We start from the raw sequence: 24904 nt of genomic DNA on the forward strand, positions 1-24904 counted from the left end.
TTGATAAAATTTAACATTCTTTTATGATAAAATCCCTCAACAGACCAAGCATCAAAGGGACATACCTCAAAATAATAAGAGCCATCTATGACAAACCCACAGCCAACATCATACTGAAGAGCCAAAAGCTGGAAGCATTCTCTTTGATAAATGGAACAAGACAAGGTTGCCATCTCTCACCACTCCTATTCACCATAGTACTGAAAGTCCTAGTCAGAGCAATCATACAAGAGAAAGAAATAAAAGGAACCCAGATAGAAAAAGAAGAAGTCAAACTATCTCTCTTCACTGATGATATGATTCTATACCTAGAAAAACCTAAAGACTCTGCCAAAAGACTCCTGGAACTGATAAACAACTTCAGTAAAGCTTCAGAATACTAAATCAAGGTACAAAAATCACTAGCCTTTCTATACACCAATAACATTCAAACTGAGAGTCGAATCAAGAATGTAATCCCATTTACTGTAGCCACGCACACAAAAAGACCACTAGAATTGCATCTAACTATAGAAGTAAAAGGTTTCTACAGAAAGAACTAGAAAACACTGCTGAAAGAAATAATAGATGACACAAACAAATAGAAAAATATTCCATGCTTGTGAGTTGGAAGAATCAATATTGTTAAAATGGCCATACTGCCTAAAGCAATATACAGATTCAATGCTGTTCCTATCAAACTACCAAAATCATTTTTCACAGAATTAGAAAAAATCTATTCTAAAATTCATATGGAACAAAAAAAGTCCAGATTGACAAAGCAATCTTAAGCAAAAAGAACAAAGCCAGAGGAATCACCTTACCTAACTTCAAACTATACTATAAGGCTACAGTAACCAAAACAGCATATACTGGTACAGAAACAGACAAATAAATTAATGGAATAGAAACAGAGAACCCAGAAGTAAAGCTGCAAACCTATAGCCATCTGATCTTCAACAAAGTTGACAAAAATCAGCAATGGGGAAGGGACTCTCTGTTCAATAAATGGTGCTGGGATAGGTGGCTACCCTATGCAGAAGAATAAAACTATATCCTTACCTTTGATCATATACAAAAATTAACTCAAGATTGATTAAAGATTTAAATGTAAGACCTCAAACTACAAGAATCCCAAAAGAAAACCTAGGAAACACCATTCCGGACATGGCCTTAGGGAAAAATTTATGACTAAATTCTCAAAAGCAATTGCAATAAAAACAAAAATTGACAAGTGGGACCTAATCAAAACAAAGAGCTTCTTCACAGCTAAAGAAACTATCAACAAAATAAACAAACAACCTACAGAATGGAAGAAAATATTTGCAAACCATGCATCTGACAAAGGTTTAATATGCAGAATCTATAAGGAACAATTCAACAAGCAAAAAAGCAAATAACCCCATTAAAAAGTGGGCAAAGGCAAGGTAATTTATAGTTTCAGTGCAATTCCCATCAAGCTACCAATGACTTTCTTCAAAGAATTGGAAAAAACTACTTTAAAGTTCATATGGAACCAGAAAAGAGCCTGCATTGCCAAGACAATCCTAAGCCAAAAGAACAAAGCTGGAGGCATTATGCTACCTGATTTTAAACTATATTACAAGGCTACAGTAAACGAAACAGCATGGTACCAGTACCAAAATGGAGATATAGACCAATGGAGTAGAATAGAGCCCTCGGAAATAATACTACTCATCTACAACCATCTGATCTTTGACAAAACTGACAAAAACAAGAAATGGGGAAAGGATTCCCTATTTAATAAATGGTGCTGAGAAAATTGGCTAGCCATAATTAGAAAGCTGAAACTGGATCCTTTCCTTACACCTTATACAAAAACCAATTCAAGATGGATTAAAGACTTAAATGTTAGACGTAAAACCATAAAAACCCTAGAAGAAAACCTAGGCAATACCATTCAGAACACAGGCATGGGCAAGGACTTCATGACTAAAACACCAAAAGCAATGGCAACAAAAGCCAAAATTGACAAATGGGATCTAATTAAACTAAAGAGCTTCTGCACAGCAAAAGAAACTACCATCAGAGTGAACAGGCAACCTACAGAATGGGAGAAAATTTTTACAATCTACCCATCTGACAAAGGCCTAATATCCGGAATCTACAAAGAACTTAAACAAATTTACGAGAAAAAAATCAAACAACCCCACCAAAAAGTGGGTGAAGGATATGAACAGACACTTCTCAAAAGAAGACATTTATTCAGCCAACAGACACAAGAAAAAAATGCTCATCATCACTGGCCGTCAGAGAAATGCAAATCAAAAGCACAATGAGATACCATCTCACACCAGTTAGAATGGCGGTCATTAAAAAGTCAGGAAACAACAGGTGCTGGAGAGGATGTGGAGAAATAGGAACACTTTTACACTGTTGATGGGACTGTAAACTAGTTCAACCATTGTGGAAGACAGTGTGGCAATTCCTCAAGGATCTAGAACTAGAAATACCATTTGACCAGCTATCCCACTACTGGGCATATACCCAAAGGATTATAAATCATGTTGCTATAAAGACACATGCACATGTATGTTTACTGCAGCACTATTCACAATAGCCAAGACTTGGAACCAACCTAAATGTTCATCAATGATAGACTGGATTAAGAAAAGGTGGCACATATACACCATGGAATACTATGCAGCCATAAAAAAAGATGAGTCCCTGTCTTTTTCAGGGACATGGATGAAGCTAGAGACCATCATTCTGAGCATACTATTGCAAGGACAGAAAACCAAACACCACATGTTCTCACTCATAGGTGGGAATTGAACAATGAGAACACTTGGACACAGGATGGGGAACATCACACCCCGGGGCCTGTCGTGGGGTGGGGGGGAGGGGGGAGGGATAGCATTAGGAGATATACCTAATGTAAATGACGAGTTAATGGGTGCAGCACACCAACATGGCACATGTATACATATGTAACAAACCGGCACATCGTGCACATGTACCTTAGAACTTAAAGTATAATAAAAAAAAAAAGTGGGCAAAGGACATGAACAGACACTTCTCAAAAAAAGACATACAAGCAACCAACAAACATGAAAAAAAAATTCCACATCACTAATCATCAGAGAAATGGAGATCAGAAGTGCAATGAGATACCATCTCACACCAGAGAGAATGACCAGTTTTAAAAAAGTCAGGAAACAACAGATGCTGGCACAACTGCAGAGAAAAGGGAATGCTTATATACTGCTAATGGGAATGTAAATTAGTTCAGCCACTGTGAAAAACCGTTTGGAGATTTCTCAAAAAAAACTTTAAAAAAGAACTACAATTTGACCCAGCAACCCCATTACTGGGTAGATATCCAAAAGAAAATAAATTATTCTACCAAAAAGACACATGCACTCATATGTTCATCACCATACTATTCATAATAGCAAAGACATGGAATCAGCCTAGGTGTTCATCAACAGTGAACTGGATTTAACAGAAAAATGTGGTACATATACACCATGGAATACTGTGCAGCCATAAAAAAGGATGACATCATGTCCTTTGCAGCAATGTGGATGCAGCTGGAAGCCATTATCCTAAAAAAATAAGGGAGTTACAGAAAACCAAATATTTCATGTACTCACTTACAAGTAGGAGCTAACCATTGGGTATTCATGGACATAAAGGTGGTGACAGTAGATACTGAAGAGTACTAGAGGGAGAAGGGAGAGAGGGAGCAAGGGTTAAAAAGCTAACTGTTGGGTACTACACTCATGACCTGTGTGATAGGATCAATTATACCTCAAACCTCCGTGTGACACAATATAACCAGGTAACAAACATGTACATGTATCCCCTGATTCTAAAAAACTTGAAATTATTTTTTAATCTTAAATCATTTTTAGTAATCACACACAAAAAATCTATCTATACTTGATCCAACTCAATGTCATTTAGTCTCCAAGGCAATGTGGTTTAGTAAAAAGACAAACAATGAAACATGAAATTTTAGTCTTTCTCAACATTCCCTCTGCAGACTCCACCACACTCATATTCTCACAGCAAAGAAATTAATGTCATCCTCCTCTAAGTTTTTCTTCTACTTTGCTTATGTTTATTTATAGGAATTATCACATTCTGCCTCATGTGGTAGCTATTATTTACTTCATTTTCTTATGAGGTTAAAAAAATCCTTGAGAATACAAAAAACATCTTATTCGTCTTACATTTATGTCATAAAGTATTAGATAGTTATCAATAAGTTAATGGGACGTTGAGAACATTCACATTGTTAAATGCAACAAAATTCTGTGGTCATGCCTCTCCAAAAGTCTAAGTTAAAAGGTGGTACAAATCCAGAAACTGGGTGGGAGAGGTTGTATTTTTTGGCTCCAAGGTATCATTTGGGACTAGGAACTCTCTCAAAAAAGAGCCTAGATTTTTTTCTTCTTTCTCGAGGGACAATTATTTGAAAATTTTCAGGACCTCTCCTGCATTTAAGTGATGCTGCCTTCCTTGCTCTTTGTATACTCGGCCACCAGCATTTATGAGTTGGGTCTACCATCATCCAATATGGAGCACTCTGGACAAGCTATTGGTTAATATGATGTTCAGTCCATATATATGTGCCTTTGTCTCTGGCACCAATTCTTAGTCTAAAGAGTTCTGGTCAAGGGAACAGGACTGGGTTTATGCTACTACACTGTTACAAGTCATGGAGAATTCATATTTTTTCTTAAAAAAAAAAAAAAACTGCTCAGGGCCACTTTGTTTAGTTGAGCATGGAAGTGGGCCATGTTGGTGCCCAGAAGCTAGGAATGCTGCATGCATAGAAGCTTGACGGACTCCTCTCCAGTTCAGAAAACATTTACTTGTTCAATTTCCACAGAGCCTACTTTCCTATAAGAAAGTCCTTAGTTAATGGAAGAAATTAACTTATTTCTCTCATTCCTAGCAAATTGCTAGCTCGAATGACTTTTTACTTAACCTCCTGGGTTTTTTTTTTTTTTTTTTTTTTTTGCTTTAAGAAATTCACTTAAGAATTAAACATTTCTTAAATAAAGGCAGTAGGAGAATGTTTCTAAAGAAACATTTAACTTTTATGTCTAACTTTTCACCTCCCATCACAGCTTCTTCTCTGCTCCTCATTGTTGTTGGAAAAGCAAGAAGTCAAGGGACCTGTCAGAGAAGCAAGAGGGTGTGATTGAAATTAGCCATATAACTGGACATCACTTAGGCCTGGCCTGCCTAGCATATAATGGAAATTACCTTGTGTTCTATCAGCTCCCTGGGGCCCCAGAAAAGAGACACATGAATGAAATTCAGAAAAGAGCAACAAAATTATTAAAGAGCTGTGGGGTTGATTTATGAGGCACATTATGAACACTAAGTACATGTGGCTTGGCTGAACAATGACTAACCGAAGACAGGATGAATGCCTCTGAGTTTACGGAGAATGCAATCACTGAGAAAAAAAAGAGGCAGGGAGTTGTCTGGAAGGTGACAACATCATTGTTACCACTTCTGTTTCTTTTTTTTTTTTAGTTTTATGTTGTTTTTAACTGATACATCATAATTCTACGTATTTAAGGGGTACAGTATGATTTTTCAAGACATGTATAGATTACATAATGATCAAATCAGGGTAATAGCATAGCCATCACCTCAAATGCTCTTGATTTCTCTGTGGTAGGAACATTAAAAATTCTACCTTCTAACTATTCTGAAGTACTTGAAATATTATTGTTGACTATAGTCACCCTAAGGTGCAATTAAACAAGAGAACTTAACAAAACTAACTGTAGCTTTGTACCCACTGACTGACTCCTCGCGTCCTCCCCTCCTGACTACCCCCAGCTCCTGGTAACCACTATTCTACCCTCTACTTCTATGAAGTTGTTTCATTTTTTAATATGGGGGCAGAGGCTGTGCTATTTCAACCGCCTGCTACAGAACTAAGCACAATTTTTAAAATTTTTCACAACAATAAGAAAGATAACACGATAGCACTGAAAACAACATTGTACCTTTAGAAATGTAGGCAATTCTTTAAATGTGTTCTGGATAAGAGTACTGACTGAGAAGTAATAGGAATATAAATCAATTAACAGGCTATGTGAAAAAGACAAGACAAAAATGAGTCCCTGCTGTCACATCTGGCATGAGGGGATAAAAGGAGAGGACGAAATGAAGGGGGAAAAGGTAAATCAGCCAAAGTCCTTGCAGCTCATAACCCCATGGTTAGTTGTCAAGCCCAGCAATTCAAACAAGAGTCTCTAATAAGGTCTCCCCTGACTTCTCCCAGAGACCTCAACTGTCACATGGATTATTTCAAACAGAAGATCACCAGCCTGTATTCCATCCTTTTAGTGCCAGGCGAGACCCAGAGAAGTTGCATGTCACAGCCTGATGGGTGGTGGCTGATAGGACCATTTAGCTGCTGCTGAAGAACAAACAGCCTCCAGTTTGTTCTTACCTCATCTTATGCAGAGCAATGAAAAGTGGCAAAACTTAAAATGAAGTTTGCAGTATCTCAAAAGGTCCAAGAAGTGACCACTTGCCTGACCCTGATAGATGTTGGGGATGTTATAGTGAATACAACATGCTCTGTATCCTCAAGGACTCCCAGGCAGGAGAGGGACGCAGTCACCAAAACAGAGAAGTATAGTCACATGTTACATAACAATATTTTGCTCAACTATGGACCGCATGTACAACGGTGGTCCCATAAGACTATAATGGAACTGAAAAATTCCTATAGCCTAGTGACCTCGGAGCTGTCATGACATTGTAGCACACTCATGTGTCTATGGTAACGCTAGTGTAAACAAACTTACTGCACTTTGAGGCATATAAAAGTATAGCACATATAATTATGTATAGTCCATAATGGTTGATGATGATAAGTGACTATGTCACTGGTTTATGTATTTACCATACTTTCCATCATTGTTTTAGAGCATACTTCTTCTCCTCATTCGAAAAAAAAAAAACAAAAAGTAAACTATAAAACAGTCTCAGGCAGGTCCTTCAGGAAGTATTTCAGAAGAAGGCATTACTATCTGAGGAAATGACATCTCCATGCGTGTTATTGCCCCTGACAACCTACCAGTGGGACAGGATGTGGAGTGGAAGACAGTGATACTGACAATCCTGACCCTGTGTAGACCTAGGCTAATATGTATGTTTGTGTGTTAGTTTTTTACAAAAACAAAAATAAATAAATAAAAAATATTAAAACTAGAAAAAAGCTTGTAGAGGCCATGTGCAGTGGCTCGCACCTGTAATCCCAGCACTTTGGGAGGCCGAGGCAGGTGGATCATGAGGTCAAGAGATCGAGACAACCCTGGCCAACATGGTGAAACCCCATCTCTACTAAAAATACAAAAAATAGCTGAGTGTGGCAGTGTGAGCCTGTAGTCCCAGCTACTCGGGAGGCTGAGGCAGGAGAATTGCTTGAACCAGGGAGGCAGAGGTTGCAGTGAGCCGAGATTGCGCCACTGAACTTCAGCCTGGTGACAGAGAGAGACTCCGTCTCAAAACAAAAGCTTGTAGAATAAGGATACGAAGAAAATATTTGTGTACATCTGTACAATATATTTGTGTTTTAAGATAAGTGTTATTACTAAAGAGTCAAAAAGTTAAAAAATTTAGTTTATGTAGTAAAAAATTATAATATGCTAAAGTTAATTTATCATTGAAAAAGAAAATTTTTGAATAAATTTAGCTTAGCCTAAGTGTAGTGTTTATAAAGGCTATAGTAGTGTACAGTTATGTCCAAGGCCTTCACATTCACTCACCACTGACTCACTGACACCCACTGCAAGCTCCATTCACCGTAAGTGTCGTATACAGGTGGACAATTTTTTATCTTTTATACCATATTTTTACTGTACCTTTTCTATGCTTAGATATGTTTAAATCACAAATACTTACCATTGTATTACAGTTGCCTACAGTACTCAGTACAGGATATTCTGCAAAGGTTTGTAGCCTAGGAGCAATAGGCTGTATCATACAGGCTAGGTGTGTAGTAGGCTACACCATCCACATCTGTGTAACTACACTCTATGATGTTCACCCAACAATGAAATCACCCAAGGACACATTTCTCCAACCATATCCCCATCATTAAATGGTGTGACTATAATGATTATCCAATGAGTAATGAGATCAAAGAGATAAGCTCGGCATCCCAGGCCTGCACTGCGGATAACATCTATCCCGGCATAAAGGATTTCAGAGACTATGCGCTGGAGGCAGTGAAGCATGACATGACATGATTATCATCAGATGGTTTCACTTTCAATTTACAATTGTTTTAAGATGAAAAGCCTCATCCTACAGCATTTACAGCAGATGATGGAGTGGATATGTATTGTTTTGCTCGCCAAGCTTGCTTTCTTTTTAAGGAACCGTCCTTTCTTCCCAAGAGAACTGCTTTTCTCTCCATTCCAACCATGAGGTTCTAGCTAATCCCCATACTTCACCTTCCTTGTCCCCATTGATTAGTACAGGGTGAACCCATCCAATTTCATTCCTGAAACTTTTGAAGTTGGGCCTAAGAAAGAGGGACATTCCTTCTGTGGTGATAAGGTCATAAAGTAAGAAGATTGGAAGGACCATTTTTGCTTATGTGGAAGTAATACTGTTGGCCCTCCTCTCTCTAGATCCCAGTTGCCTCTGAGGCCTCCCTGCACCATTCCTGTGCTATCACTATGTGAAACATCACAGCATCCTTCCAGTAAAGTCCTCTTTTGCGAAAACTAGTTCAAGTTTGGTTTCCATCTCTTGCAATCAAAACTGAGTAGCAGTGTTACATTTGTAGTGACTTCTTGATATGTTAATCCTTGTCTGAAAGATACATTTTCCCTCTTACCACCCCCACCCCACGCTTTCCAAGAAGAGCTAGCCCAATCTCCACGTTGCCAATTTCTCCTTGTTCTATCTCATTCTATTCATGCTTGGAACACTTGGCCAATGCTCTCTGCCTTCCCATTGGCAGTGCTTCTAGTTGCTCCATTTCAAAGTACATTAAAATGCTATCTACCAAGAGCTACCACCAGAGAATCCTACTGAGTGGGTCAAGAGTAGGGCTCAGGAATCTGTATTTTTAACAAAATACATGCTGGTTGATTCTGATGTACAGCCAGGTGGAGGCATCATTAGGCCAAATGGCTCATAAAACCTATCCATTTGTTTGTTTTTTCTTTTATCTTTTTCTTAAACTTTTATTTCAAGTTCAGGGGTAAATGTGCAGGTTTGTTTACACAGGTTAATGTGTGTCATGGACGTTTGTCGCACAGATTATTTCATCACCCAGGTATTAAGCCTGGTACCCATTAGTTATTTTTCCTGATCCTCTCCCTTCTCTCACCCTACACCCTCCAAAGCCCGTCAATTTGAAGAGTATGTAAATGTACTACTCAAGAGTGCAAATGAACTGTTTCATCTCTAGTTAACTTGGAGTACTACTCAGTCTCATTTACCTCGAAGAGAGCAGAACTATTGGAGGCTTGGAAGTGTGTCGTAGCGATTTCAGGCTGCCGAGAGAATTATCTAGAAGGGGCTTGAGGTGACCTCATCGTCTGTGGGTGTTGCAGAGGCAGACCTGGCCCCTTCCGCAAGCTGCCTTTCATTTCCTTCATGCTGGGGACAGATGAGGTAGAGGCCATTTGTTTCTTTTTAAACTCTGGAATTACATCACAGGCCTGTATAATTTTCCTTAAAAAGTGTTTTTTGTTTTCTGTTGTTTTTTTTTTTTTTCCAAAGTAGCTATCCTCAAAAGAGCTGGGCATAGTTCTCCTAGGGGCAGCAGCAATGTTGAAGTATGGGGGGAAATTGTTCTAAATCCTTCAAGCAATGTCACCTTTGGAGCAGTAAAACTGCCCTCTCTTTCCCATGAGAGATGACAAGCATGCCCCAGCAATCATTTTTTGGAAGCAGATGTTCGGTGGGAGAGGGATTTGATTTGCTGAAGGGTCAGCCAAGTCAAGTTAGTTCCTTCCTCACTTCTTCCCTGGCTGGAGGAGGTTTTGATGCTGGTGATGGTGGCTGAACTGAACCCACTTAGGAAACTCTCAAAGGTTTCTGGACTTTCAGGTGTGCCATCTCACATTTGCTCGGCTACAGCAGGTGCTTCAAGGCTTTCTTCTGCCAATATTTGTTTTATTTTATTATGTTTTCCTGTGTGTGTGTGTGTGTGTGTGTGTGTGTGTGTGTGTGTGTGTGTGTGTGTTTTACTTTTATTTCTAACAAACCTGTGGATCTTGGGGCTTAAGACTCAGGGAAGCTAGAAGGATTAGAGTCAAAAGAATTTTGCCATTTGGCCAATAGCATCCCCCACTCCTGACATAGCGATTTTTTTCTAGGTTCCCTTCCCCCTGCCACACCCCTCTCCCCAATACACACATACACACACACACATACACACACACTTTTGTCTTTCTCCTCTTTCTCTCCTTTCCTTCCTTGCTTCTCTCCCCTCCGTCTCAACACATTCAATGAGTGCCCTAAACGGTGACAAACTTGCATGTGCTTCTCTCATGACTAAACCCCTGGGCCTTCTGCCAATCCCCCGCAGATGGCCCCAAACTGCAGGCATCCCATAAGGGGACCCCACGCTTGCAGCCCTGGTTGGAGTGGTCAGGGTGGAGGAGGATGGTGGGGAGTGGTGGTGTCTTCGTCCTGGGAGAAGGCGAAGCAACTTCCAGGAGGAAACGGGCGTTTCCTTCCCACGCGCTCGAGCGAGCCCTGGGTCCTGGCCTCGGAACTCCACCCAGCCCCTCCCTACGCTCTGGGAAAAGCCAGTCGCCACACACAGGCACACGCAGGCCCCGGCGCCGCGCCCTAAGGAGAGCAGCACCCACGGCCAATTGCCATGGCAACCCCGGGGTTCGTTCCACTTCCCCACCCAGCCGATCTCCCCCCTCCTCCCTGCACTGCAGCCAACCGGCTTGCGCGCGTCCCAGGAGCGCGCTATAAAACCTGTGCTGGTGGTGCTGGGCGTGATCCGCAAGCGCGGGACCAGGGGGAAGGCGAGCGGTGCCAATCTACAGCGAAGAAAGTCTCGTTTGGTAAAAGCGAGAGGAGAAAGCCTGAGCATGCAGAGTGTGCAGAGCACGAGCTTTTGTCTCCGAAAGCAGTGCCTCTGCCTGACCTTCCTGCTTCTCCATCTCCTGGGACAGGTAAGTGGCACACCCTTAAGATGCCCCAAGTTACTTTGCCTTCCTGGGTGGCCCCCATTTGGTCACCGGGCTCTCTGTGTCTTCTACCCCAGCTGAGTGGTTTCTCCTTCTTGTCTTGCCTGCCTTCAGGTCGCTGCGACTCAGCGCTGCCCTCCCCAGTGCCCGGGCCAGTGCCCCGCGACGCCGCCGACCTGCGCCCCCGGGGTGCGCGCGGTGCTGGACGGCTGCTCCTGCTGTCTGGTGTGCGCCCGCCAGCGTGGCGAGAGCTGCTCAGATCTGGAGCCATGCGACGAGAGCAGTGGCCTCTACTGTGACCGCAGCGCAGACCCCAGCAACCAGACTGGCATCTGCATGGGTAATCCTCCCCCCTCCGCTGTTTGACCTCTTCTGCAGCTAACTGAAGCTGCTCCCTCCCTTCTCTTTTATCCTCCCCTTCCCAGAGGGTGATAAGCAAATAATAATAATGCAAGAAGTGACATGTATAGAGCACTTACTGTGTGTCAGGCATGGTGTGGGGAGTACTTGGGGCTTTGGGGAACGCCAGAGCCAGAAAGGAAACCTGCCCTGGGGGTGAAAGGCATTCCTCACTTGGCTTCCTAGACAAGAATCTAAGCAGAGGGGGAGCCAGGCTGAGTTAAGGGCCAGTGAAGTCATTTCCTTCGGACATTTCTAGGGGGCCACTTGGGGCTGATGGAAGCTCGGGTTTACTCACACACTCACAGTTTCCCAAACTGCAGTTGGGGAAAATCCAGCAGGTTTGTTTTCACACCTGTAATTGTCCCATTTGAACCAAAGCAACTGCTAGTCTCCTGGGACAACTATGCAAACCCTTCTCTGACTGCAAGTAAAATAAAATGCAGGCAACTAGCCAATCCAGGCTTCTAAAACATAATCAATCGGGGATAAATTTTTCACACGGTACAACATTGTAGTTGGAGATCGTCCCTTCCTTTCTGGACAGCAGGGCTTTTACTTTTCTCTCTAAGCTACTGATGATTTATTATGCTTGAGTGTCAAGGAATCTTAATGCCCTTCCCAATTTGATCAGCTAACCTGTTGGAAAACATAGAGTACACTTTTTCTCTTTTCAAGTCTAAGCTGCTGGAGTAGGAAACTCTAAGGAGGTTCTTGCAAAATGACTGAACATTGGGAACAATGGCCAGGGGGCCTTGGGGACATTACTTCACAGTTGCACACCTCTTTCCTCATCCATAAAATGAGTGGCAAGACTAGATGATCTTGAAGGTTTTCTCTTGCTCTGAGAGGCCTCCACGAGGCCATCACTCTATGGTAGATACATGAGAAACCGGATCGCGGGAACTGGAAAAGGACTTGGGTTTTGGAACATGTCCTCCAAATCTTACATAGCTTCTTCACTGTATTGTGTTCTTGTTTTTGCTCTTCCTCTTTGCTGTCCTCTTTGCTTCCCCAATATTCTAGCGGTAGAGGGAGATAACTGTGTGTTCGATGGGGTCATCTACCGCAGTGGAGAGAAATTTCAGCCAAGCTGCAAATTCCAGTGCACCTGCAGAGATGGGCAGATTGGTTGTGTGCCTCGCTGTCAGCTGGACGTGCTACTGCCCGAGCCTAACTGCCCAGCTCCAAGAAAAGTTGAGGTGCCTGGGGAGTGCTGTGAAAAGTGGATCTGTGGCCCAGATGAGGAGGATTCACTGGGAGGCCTCACCCTTGCAGGTGAGAAACTCAGTATACCTAGGGCTGGTCATACTAGAGGGTAAATACAAACATGAAGAATTTGCAATCTCTTGGATTTGAAAAGAGAAATTGGCCTGTTTCTGGCCATTCAGTTGTGGATTTCAGGTTGCCCACTGAGATCAAACACTTGAGATCAAACACATTTGTAGACATTAGATCAAACATATTTATAAACTCAAACTAAGTTATAGAAGTTTGCTGCAATTGCTCCTAAAGAGGACCTCCCAAATTCACTCTTTTGTCTTATTTTTGTCTTAGTGGATGACTACTACTTGTATTTTAATCCATCCCACTTGACCCTCATTAGCACTACAAAGACAAAAGTTTAAATCCTCTTTCTTTTCTCGATCCTGTACACTACCTAGGCTGTCTCATGATTAACCTCCTTAAAGAAGGCTACTCATCCCTGGACAGGTGTCACTGAAAAGCGTCATCTTTCTACATGCTGTAGTAAGGCTCAGATGGCACTTCAGGACCTTTTTTTTGATTCTTCTTTTTGTTTTCTCTTATCAATGAAGTAGTTTTTTAAAAAATCTCAAGAGACAGTAGAGGATTATTTTAGAAGCCATTCATTAGCCAGATTACTTACATTAGCAGTATTCAGAATTGTATACTATTGCTGAGGGCAGACATTATCAGTCATGCCAGAAATAAATAAATAAATAAATTCAGTTCTGTGTCCTGGGAGCATGGGTGTTTAATAGGTACAGAGTTGAATGAGACCCACTTTCTAATAATGGCTGAAAAGGACCACTTTCCAATCCTCACATTTTACCCAATATGGCTGTCTTTATTTATACATCCCATAGCTTACAGACCAGAAGCCACCCTAGGAGTAGAAGTCTCTGACTCAAGTGTCAACTGTATTGAACAGACCACAGATTGGACGGCATGCTCTAAGAGCTGTGGTATGGGGTTCTCCACCCGGGTCACCAATAGGAACCGTCAGTGTGAGATGCTGAAACAGACTCGGCTCTGCATGGTGCGGCCCTGTGAACAAGAGCCGGAGCAGCCAACAGATAAGGTAGGAGCCTGGAGGAAACTTCCCATCCTGAAGGTAATGGCCTTGTCTCCTTGTAGCCTGGGCTTCAGAAAGTCACTGTGTCACTCTGTGACAGAGAGAGCAGCTGTAACTGGGAGTCAACCCCAGAGAAAAGGCAGTGGGGTTCCTGAAGCCAGCCTATCTTCTTTTTTCTCTTTAACATATTGAAATACTCCAGGCAACTCACAGTACACCCTCAGGTAAAGAGGGAGAGGGGCCAGACAACTATAATGCTTTTCCCAATGAAGAACGGTCTAGCAAATCCCATTCCATTCCTGGAGAAAACTGGCTACCCAGTTGTCAAGCACCACTGATTCTAGAGTGGTCAGTTCTGACCTCAGTTCTCTTTACTGGTCAGGTTCAATATGTATGGGTAGAGGCCATGTGGGTCTTACCTCTCAGTCCTCAGGTCTCTACCTGGCACATACTGTGTGCATGATAAACAACTGTTGATAAATAAGCCAGTGACTGTCTGGGAATTATTGTTGGTATTTTTAAAAACCTAGTGGAAATAATACATTTGCCAGCATAAGGCAATATGTGCCAAATAAAACAGCACGTATCTTTTTATTTTTTTTGCTGGAATTATATCAACTCAGTATGTTAACACTGAATGTGAGATGTGCAGATCAGAAGCTCTGATTGGTTGCTGATGACATCACAGGCCTTGTTACCAGAGCCCTATATCAGATAAATACAATACCCAATTTGAACCATTATATGGATCCTTATACAAACCTAAGACTAAAATAAAACAGTCCTTAGCAATTCAAGATTTACGTATCTTGACACTGAAGCAATATCATCTAGTGCGTAAGAGGATAACTGTGGAGCCAGACAGCTTGGCTTCAAATTCTGTCTTTCCACATGAACTAGCTATGTAATCTTGGGCAATTTTCTTAACTTCTCAGCCTCAATTCCTTCTCCCACATAATGAGGCTGCTGAAAGTACCTACCTTAAGTTGTCATAGTGATTAAATAGAATGAATCCGCAAAATGCTGGGTATAGATTAAGTACTCTGTTAATAGTAGCCACCATTACTTATGATTTCTATTTACTGGTAAAATAAGAGTCCATAGTGGTTGCATTAGTTATATGGCTGCTTAGCTATCTAATTTTTTGAGGTCCATCCTAACTTTATGTTTCTTCCACCAGTTTAGAAAGAACACCTAGAAACACCTTATCCCTAAAATTATATCCTAGGAGATGCACTTCCCCACACTCAGGGGAATTCAAACATACATCTGACATAGTCATATAGGTTCACTCACATAAGTAGTCTCACATACAAACATATACACACACACAGGAATGTTGTTATCCTGTACCATTTTGTGGGTACTGACAGGAATACATGCTAAATATTAAATACAAAAAAGTAAGAAACAAGAAGTCCTTAAATATTTTCAATGGCACAGCAACTTCTTTATTAAATAAGATGTTTCTAATACCTCCAAGATGTGGCTTTTTCTATTGTGTCTTTTTGCAAAATTTGTATTTTTTCTTATAATTTGCATCTTTAATACTTGGATATGTTATTTTAAAGATGTTTATTTATAGTATACATATTTTATAAAAGTTGTACTAGAACACCAAACATTACTTCCTTGTCTCCAAGAGATTCTTAAATCTAAGACAGTGGTTCTTAAAGTGTGTTCCCCACACCAGCAGCATCATCTAAGAAGTTGTTAAAATGCAAATTTATGGTGTGGGTCCCACATCAGATGTACTGAATCCAAAACTCATGGTGTAAGGTCCAACCGCTTGTTTTAAGAAATCCTCTAGATGATTCTGATGTGCACTGAAGTTTGAGAGTCACTGATTTGAGATAATTCCACATCTAATCACCCCACAAGCTGTGGGTCATGCCTATGAAGGCGAACAGTGGATAATTGTAGGAAATTAGTAGATGAAGAAATGTAAGTAAGAAATAAAACATAGTCAATTCTTTGCTGAATTATCAATATTAGGCCTCTTCATTTATCATTACTAATACAATCTTGAATACATTTTCCACTTTATTTGCCTTCATGCAAATTCCATGTCTTGAAATGTCCTGAGGTCATCATGTAATAGAAAGAATGGGCTTTGTATCAGACAAATTCAAATATTAGATGTTTTCTGATCCCTTTAGGTCTTTGAGACTCAGTTTCTTCATCTGTAAAATGGGCAATTGTTCTTTCTATAAATGATTATTCCTTGTATGAATGAATACTGTTAAAAAGGTTGAGTTGGCCGGGCGCGGTGGCTCAAGCCTGTAATCCCAGCACTTTGGGAGGCCCAGACGGGCGGATCACAAGGTCAGGAGATCGAGACCATCCTAGCTAGTACGGTGAAACCACGTCTCTACTAAAGAATACAAAAAACTAGCCAGGCGACGAGGCGGGCGCCTGTAGTCCCAGCTACTTGGGAGGCGGAGGCAGGAGAATGGCGTGAACCTGGGAGGCGGAGCTTGCAGTGAGCTGAGATCCGGCCACCGCACTCCAGCCTGGGCGACAGAGCCAGACTCCGTCTCAAAAAAAAAAAAAAAAAAGGTTGAGTTAATGTCTGAAGAGTGTTGGAAACAAAATAATGCCAGATTTATACCCACTCTGTTTATAAGACATTGTATTAGTCCATTTTCATACTGCTGTAAAGAACTACCTGAGACTGGGTAATTTATAAAGAAAAGATGTTTAATTGACTTACAGTTACACATGGCTGGGGAAACCTCAGGAAACTTACAATCACGGTAGTAGGTGAAGGGGAAGCAAAGCACATCTTACATGGCAGCATGAGAGAGAGAGAGAGAGAGAGAGAGAGAGAGAGAGAGAGAGAGAGAGAGAGAGAGAGAGAGAGAGAGAGAGAGAGAGAGAGACAGTGAGAGGGGGAAGTGCCATGCTTTTAAACCATCAGATCTTGTGAGAACTCACTACCACGAGAACAGGAAGGGAAAAATCTGCCCCCATGATCTAATTACCTCCCAGCAGGCCCCTCCTCTCACACATGGCAATTACAATATGAGATGAGATTTGGGTGGGAACACAGAGAGCCAAACAGTATCACGTGTAAAAATGCATTTGGCTAAAATGCATTTGACACCAAAGCATGTTACAGTGTCTTAAAAGACAGGTTTTGTTATTATACATATGCTTTCACCTTCATGCTCATCTCCTCAATGTCAAAAGACCATTATGTACAATTAGGCAAGGTGTTCACATTCCAGGAAGAAAGGAAATGCATATAGGAACAATAAAGAATTGTACCTACTCAAAGGACAAAGGATTTCCCAGATTCCCTTGGCTTACGTATCCTTGGCCGGAACTTTGCCACAAAGTTACCCCAAGTCCCAGATAGGCTGTGGAAGCAAATACTTTTAGCTGGCTATATTGCTCAAGCAAAATTAATGTTCTGATAGCAAAGAAGAAAGACCAACAGATATTGGGTGGGCAACTAGCAGGTAATTCCATACTCTAAAATTGTCCCTCAGAGGAATAGTAGCCATTCAAAACATCACTTCTTTTTTCTTTCTTAGAAAGGAAAAAAGTGTCTCCGCACCAAGAAATCACTCAAAGCCATCCACCTGCAATTCAAAAACTGCACCAGCCTGCACACCTACAAGCCCAGGTTCTGTGGGGTCTGCAGTGATGGCCGGTGCTGCACTCCCCACAATACCAAAACCATCCAGGCAGAGTTTGAGTGCTCCCCAGGGCAAATAGTCAAGAAACCAGTGATGGTCATTGGGACCTGCACCTGTCACACCAACTGTCCTAAGAATAATGAGGCCTTCCTCCAGGAGCTGGAGCTGAAGACTACCAGAGGGAAAATGTAACCTGTCACTCAAGAAGCACACCTACAGAGCACCTGTAGCTGCTGCACCACCCACCATCAAAGGAATATAAGAAAAGTAATGAAGAATCACAATTTCATCCTTGAATCCTATGTATTTTCCTAATGTGATCATATAAGGACCTTTATAGCTATCTTTTTATTTAACAAAAAATGTAATTAACTGTAAACTTGGAATCAAGGTAAGCTCAGGATATGGCTTAGGAATGACTTACTTTCCTGTGGTTTTATTACAGATGCAAATTTGTATAAATTTAAGAAAACAGGTATATAATTTACTTTGTAGACTGTATCACATCGCACTCATTATATTTTGTTGTGCACTAGTGAAATTCCAAGAAAATGTTACTATAATGACTCAGTGAAGTCTAGAATCATACTGAACATGTCGTTGTACAAGTGTTTCAACCATATATTGAGGTTTGATGGGAAGATTCTCTACTGGCTCCCTTTTTGGGTAAACCAGCTCTGAACTTCTAAGCTCCAGATCCAAGGAAACATACAGCTCTTCAACATGATGTTCAGAGATGACTATTAATTTTCTGTTTAGTTTTACACTAGGAAACATGTTTTATCTACAGTAATGATATGTTGGCTAAGTGGACTTGTGTCATAAACTTTCTCCGTTTAAGACACATTGACTCCTTTCCAATAGAAAGAAGCTAAACAGAAAACTCCCAATACAAAGATGACTGGTCCCTCACAGCCCTCAGATATTTACATATTGGAAGCGGCTGAGGCCCCCAAGTTTTTTAATTTAGCAGAAACAGATCGTATTAGCAAGGATTATCTCATCTCACTGATGAGTAAACTGAGGTCCAAAACACTTGCTTACATCCTCTGATGGCTGTTTCAAATGTGCATTTTGTGGAATTTTGAGAAAAAAAGAGCAAAATCAACATGGCTGGTGGTGAGAGACCACATATTTTATGGGAGTTTGGAATTATTGTAGACATGCCCAAGACTTATCCTTGGGCCATAATTATGAAAACTCATGATCAAGATAGATGTGTATACATACGTGTATCTGGTTTGTCAGCCTATAAGGTAGGCTGCAAAATTAAATCGAGACATTCTTTTAATGCCACCACACGTGTTCCACTTCTCTCTTTTAAAGTATTTATAAAAATATAAATTGTACATTTTGTAAAATATTACGTTTAGTTTCTCTACTTGTCAGACATCACTAAATAAACATGATTTTATTGCTGTGCGACTCTGTTACTTTGGGGCATAAAAGTTGAACATTGTTGTTTACTGAAAATAAAATTTAAATGTATGAATTAAATGAGACATCAATCAATAGCATCTATTGAAAGCAAAATGAGTATTTCTGGATGAGCTTACGACTTCTTATCAGAAGGGAAACAAAAGACAACTCAATATTACTGAGTTAGATGTTTCTCACCATCACAGCCTCAACTAGCCTCCACACTACTTACTCAGACCCTCATCTCAAGCCCTGATCTCTTTTTTCTGGACAACCCACTAGACATCTCTATATACTGAAATTTAAACTTGTTATCTGACCAAACAAAATTCAGCTCTGTGACTTCCTTATCTAATCAAAGGGCATCCCATCCTCCCAACTGCACAGCTTAAATGGCCAGCACTTTCTTGATCAGTATTATCTTACCAAGTACCCAGAAAAGCATATTTCCATTGATCATGGGGAGTTGCATGACAAACTGGGCTGCCCAGTGGGCAGAGTCACAGGTAATAGAAGTTTTGTGTTTGGAAGCTTCTTGCTGATACAGTGTGGCTCTCAAGTTCTATAATTTGTAAGGAAAGATCTTTTTATAAGAGTTTTACTATTACCAACTTCACTTCCGGGGTCTGCCCCCTCCTTCCTGCCCCTCTCTTTAGCTAGTTTCTGTTTGTCCTTTAAGATGGATTAGAAAGAAACTTTGCCTTTTAGGAGTTTATTCACATGAAATTTTCAAGGACAGCAAACATGTATTGCTCAACAACATTGTGCTAAGAGCTGTACTTGCATTATGTTGTTTAACTGGCACAATAGCTCTATGAAGTAGGCATTCTTCATGTACCCATGTTATGGATGAGTAAACAAAAAAAAAAAAAAAAGTTAAAAGAAACTGGTGGATCTAGAATTCAAACCAAACTCCTTTTACTTTCTACTTGCTAACACATGGATCCTGGCAAAGATGATCTATCTTTCATCCATTAGGATGAAAAACAAAGCAATCTTCAAGCTGAGAATATAAGAAAAGATATATGAAAATATACCCCAGAATGGCATGAAACTAGGAAAAGAGTGATTTGGTTTTGTTCAAAAGTATCTATGAACATGAATCAAAAGAGACCTAGGACAGAACGTGTGACAAAATCTGATTAGTGATCACATCAGGCTAGTCTCATTTTTGTTCTTTTTTGTCACTTCTTTACCAACTTGTTTTTTAAACTGAGGATATACTACCTTTATCACCAGAAAAACAAAAATTAAGGCTGACTTATGTCCCTTCTGGCATAGTTCTCCTTGCAGTTCTATTTACTCATATAGACATAGCTGCTCCTTCCAGCAGCCAAAGCATTTGTTAAGTCATTCACTTCGTTCATTCAAAAACTACTTACTGATTGCTTCTGTGTGCCTAGCATTGTTTTAGATCCTGGGAACACAGCCATGAGTAAAATAAACAATAAAAATAAACACGTTCTCTCTTCTTCCAAAAATTTACATAATGCTGTTGGGAAAGGCAGGCAAAAAAGCAGCAAACAAAGAAGGTAAATTCCAAATAATGCATAAATAAATCTGTGAAGATCATCAAAACAGAGTGATAACATAGAAAACTTCTGGGTGGCTAATTTAGCTTGAGGCAAGGAAATTCTTTCTAAAGAGGTGACATTTCAAAAGAGAAAGAATCTTCCAGTGAGATGTAACATCTACTGTAAAACAAAACAAAACAAAACAAAACAAAACAGTGTCAGGGAGTATTAAGGACGATCCATGAAGCTAGAGTACAGAATGGGAAGAGAGGTGGGAGATGATGTATTTGCAGGGGCAAGAGTATCAGGACTTGCCTCTATCATCAAAGTTCTCACAGTATTTACAACTGATACTCTATAATCCCATTATGAGTATCTTGAGGCCAGCATTTTAGTCCTCTGTATCTGCCCAAGTCCCTGACACACAGTAAGACCTCACTGCGCATACCTGTTGAATGAATGAATAAATATATGAATGAATGGTCTCTGCATTGGCAGAAGGCAGAATGGTCTTTGAAAAAAATGTTAGGCTATCATTTTCATTATCACTATCACCTGGAGAGCTCTCCCACTTACATAAATACACACCCATGCATTTCCGAAGTTATAATTAAAGGCAGTCAGAAAATGTGGTCTGATGTACAAATACTTGCAAATTTCAGAATGTTCTAGTAATACAGCAAGGCAAGAAACATTGACTGAGCAGAGTTTAGGCCTGCAGAAAGAGCACAGGCTTGAGAATTATCCAAGCCTGGGTCTGAATGCCAGGCTTACTCTTTCCCAGCTATGGGATACCAGGCACTCTGCACAGCCGCTGGAACTCAGTTTTCACATCTGTAACATGAGACCACGTATGGAGAGGGTGACCAACTCCTCCAGTTTATCTTGTTTCAGGAGTCAGGACTTTTCAGTTATAAAATCAGGGCAGTCCCAGGCAAACTGGGAGAAGTTGGTCACCCTAAATATCAACCTCATAGTATTATAATATATATTCATAAGCGCTTGACTGTGCCTGGCACACAGTAGGTCTCCAAATGGCAGATGTTGATATAAGTATTTCGTAGAGCCAAACATTTAAAGTTCAAAGACATTATTGACCTCATTTTTACATGGAAAGATGAAGAAACTCAAAGAAGTTAATGACCTACTAAGGACACAGTAAATGAAGGAGCTAGGATTCAAACTCAGGGTCTGTCTGAGCTCAGAGCCAAAGCTCTTTCCTTTACACAGTGCCACAGACGCTGAGGCCAAGTGTATTTTCAGCAACCAAAACAATTCCAACAGTTTCATTTTTGTGCTATTTTCCCAAACTATAAATGTTCTCTTTTAGTAACAGCATTGCAAAGTAGTGAGACGGTTGAGATCATTCTGTGAATGTCAAATTTTGAAAGCACTTAATTGCTGGTGTAGTGATAACTCACATTTCATTGAAAATTACTTGGAGATTTTTCTCTTCTTTTTCCACACAAAGATTCAATTCAACAATGAGGTAAGAACATCTTTAACTATACAAAGAGCTAATTTGTTACATACATATCTGCACTTGATGAGATTGTCAATGAAGCTTTGATGGAGATTTCTGGGCAGTACTAGATTTCCCTCACAATGTCTTCCTTGTAGGTACATGTTGTCATGTTTCCAAATGGGTTTCACTCCAAAATGTTCAACATCACAAGTCAAATCATCAAAACAGTATGTCCTTTTGGCTATGGACTATAGGGTTTAGTTTGACGATCCAATATTGTTGGAAATGTATTCATCTTAACCACACTGCACAGTTCTTGCAGGCATTTTTATGTTGTCTGGACCACAGAGGGTTCACAAAATTCAATTACTACTTCAATAATGCCGCTGGCACTTGCTAAACTCTGAATAATGAAGGATTATCTGCAGCCTTCCAGCTGAGGACCGTGAATTACTGTTACATTAAGCCAGCTGTTCTGGGGATAATCAGGAGATGCAAAGGGTAAGGATGGCAATGTTGTACCAGTCTTCCTAAAGAATGTGTGTCTTTCTCCTTAGGACAAAAAAACAAAGGTCTGAATTTCAGCCCAGTATACAATTCCATTCAAATGACAAGGTTTCACAGAATGAACAGCCCACAGGTCCTACTGGAAGGAACTTGGCAACAAATATTTTATAATCCAAGCAGAAAATGTGGCTTGGACTTATATTTTATTAGCCAAATCTGAGAACCAGACTCTGCTTGTAGCATAGAATCAGAAGTTTGGAAGAAGTTACAAAGTTCTTAGCTTGGGTTAAATATGGGTCAGTATGCTCCAAGCTGACCCAGGTTTGTCCTGCTGAAGCAAGGCCACCTACAAGATCCTGGGAGGACTTTGATACAGGAGATGCCAGTAAGTGGGCATTCTAGCTCCTCTGAAAGTTGAGCAGTGGCACTCTTCCCCAGTAATTTGTAGAAAATCACAGTCCCCAGAAAAGAGGATAAAGACCACAAGGATCATATTGACTGTGCCATGTTATCTACCCAAATTTCATTTCATGGTTCAAGAATCCACTTTAAGTTCACCTTCCCTAAGAAGCCTTCTTCACCAGCACCCTTTTGACTACAACAGGCCTGACCAACCCTCTTTTGTACCCAGCTGCTCTTTGTAACAATTACTATCATAGCAGCTGAAACACCATATCTCTGTTACTTGTTTGCATGTGTGTTTCCCACTAAACCCTAAGCTCCATGAAAGCAAGGACCTTGTCTAGTTTTCTCACCACTGTTTTACACAGTGCTTCTCAAGGTTGTTGAGCACAGTATTCCAAACAGCTAAACAGACTGAACACTTATTATCTAACCATCTAGCAGCAAAAACCCAATATTTCAGGCCAAAGTTTCAATAGCTTCTCACATTTTCTCCTAAAAATGCAAGTAATTTTTGACTTCTTCTTAGTCGATTATTCAACTTTCCCCACCAAATCTTCAAGTAAAATTGATACTCCAGAAAAACGAACCATGTTTACACTGAGGCCTCTTGCATCTTCTTGCATATTTCATGTAGTCAAATTCGCAGTAATAATAAAAAAAGATTCCAAATTCTCTCTCAATTTAGGTGCCATCGATTGTAAAGTATACTATTAATGTACATATCAAAAAGAAATTTTAAAATTCTGCCAATTGACCCAGGACACATCATCAATTGGAACACTCACATCACTTCCAGAATTGAAAAAAAAAAATCCAGTGTTTATTTTAGAATATACGAAATTTAGAAAAAAAAAGATGAAAAAGGAGGAAATGGAGGAAGAGGAAAAAACTGACATTTATCAAGCTTATTAGGTACTAGACACTATGCAAAGTGCTGTACATAGATTACTTGATTTGCTTTAATTCTTATAGCAATCCTTTGAGGTCAGTACTATTTTATCTCAAAATTACAGATGAGGAAAATGAAGCTTTAGAAAGAAAAATAGCTTGCATGGCATCATAAACCTATTATGTGGTAAAGCCAGAATCTGAATCCTCACATTCTGAATCCAAAATGTGCATATCTACTCTGCCTTGTTGCCTATATTCTGGGTTACCTGTACTCCATTTGGAGAAACAAGTAATGATCACACAAGAAACTTGAAAGAATGAATGAATGAATGACCAGCTACTAAGCTGTAAAGGATTTGTGCCTGCATATTGGTCACCACCTAAGGAACTTCTCCAACAGGATGCATGGGGACCATATGTTAATCTTTTGCCAAGGAAAACCGTTGACTTAGGCCAAAAATTTTGTGACCAAGAACTGTTAGGAATATGGTCCTGAGCTTTTCACTGGCCCCTGAAATTAAGGTAGTGGTCTTTCCTTTCTGTATTAAGTAAGTAATTGATCAATTCAACAAAAATGTAGTGATCATCTACCACATTCCAAGTCATTCACTGGAACTGGGAATAAAGCAGTGAACAAGGCAAATACAGTCTTTGCCCTCCTAAAGCTTATATTCTGGTGGGTTGTATGAGTTTTTCTTTCAACCTTGATTCCCTGGACTGAATTATCTAGGTTTGGTTTTTTTCTTTGTTGTAGTTGTTGTTGTTTTTTGTTTTGTTTTTGGTGGTGTCGTTTGTTTTTTGCCTTTCCGCTTACCACTTTATGCTCATAGGAATGGACTCCTTAGAATTGAGCCCCACTATTGGTGCCCCCAAATTCCAGAGAAGATCCCTAGAGCTGAGTCTGAAGCATTTCAGACCCCTTCCTGTAAGCCAGCTCCTCATCTGAAGCCTCCTCAGATGCCAATTTCTCATGTGAAGGTCAGATAATTATGTAGGTCTCTCTGCAACAACCATGGGGAAGGAGAATCTCTTATACCTACTAAATACACACCTGGACAATTCCAGAAGTACACAGAAAGTTAGAGGTTTCAGAGATCTCCCCTGTAAGACCTCATTCATTACGAGAACCATCTAATCCCCAAGCCTATGTTCAACAGTGTAGTCAGAAACATCATGTAGTGCTCTTTTTC

The 24904-nt window shown here is 40.4% G+C and overlaps 1 protein-coding gene across 1 annotated transcript; it reads left to right on the forward strand.

Annotated features, from left to right (window-relative positions):
- Positions 1 to 10890: 10890 nt before the first annotated feature.
- CCN3 (cellular communication network factor 3) lies at positions 10891 to 18933 on the forward strand. Its single transcript, XM_010357788.2, has 5 exons — positions 10891 to 11138; positions 11268 to 11493; positions 12579 to 12830; positions 13661 to 13875; positions 17409 to 18933. Exons 1-5 carry the CDS (start codon positions 11055 to 11057, stop codon positions 17703 to 17705), a joined length of 1074 nt encoding a protein of 357 aa, XP_010356090.2. The 5' UTR covers positions 10891 to 11054; the 3' UTR covers positions 17706 to 18933.
- Positions 18934 to 24904: the final 5971 nt, after the last annotated feature.

The sequence above is a fragment of the Rhinopithecus roxellana genome, chromosome 9 (assembly GCF_007565055.1).
Source record: "Rhinopithecus roxellana isolate Shanxi Qingling chromosome 9, ASM756505v1, whole genome shotgun sequence".
Taxonomy (NCBI): Eukaryota; Metazoa; Chordata; class Mammalia; order Primates; family Cercopithecidae; genus Rhinopithecus; species Rhinopithecus roxellana.

Bases quoted from the DNA above. Each gene is read 5' to 3' on its own strand.
- CCN3 (XM_010357788.2), top strand. From the start codon at position 11,055: ATGCAGAGTGTGCAGAGCACGAGCTTTTGTCTCCGAAAGCAGTGCCTC. The intron at 11,139-11,267 runs GTAAGTGGCACA...GCCTGCCTTCAG, and splicing joins TTCTCCATCTCCTGGGACAG to GTCGCTGCGACTCAGCGCTG. The intron at 11,494-12,578 runs GTAATCCTCCCC...CCAATATTCTAG, and splicing joins CCAGACTGGCATCTGCATGG to CGGTAGAGGGAGATAACTGT.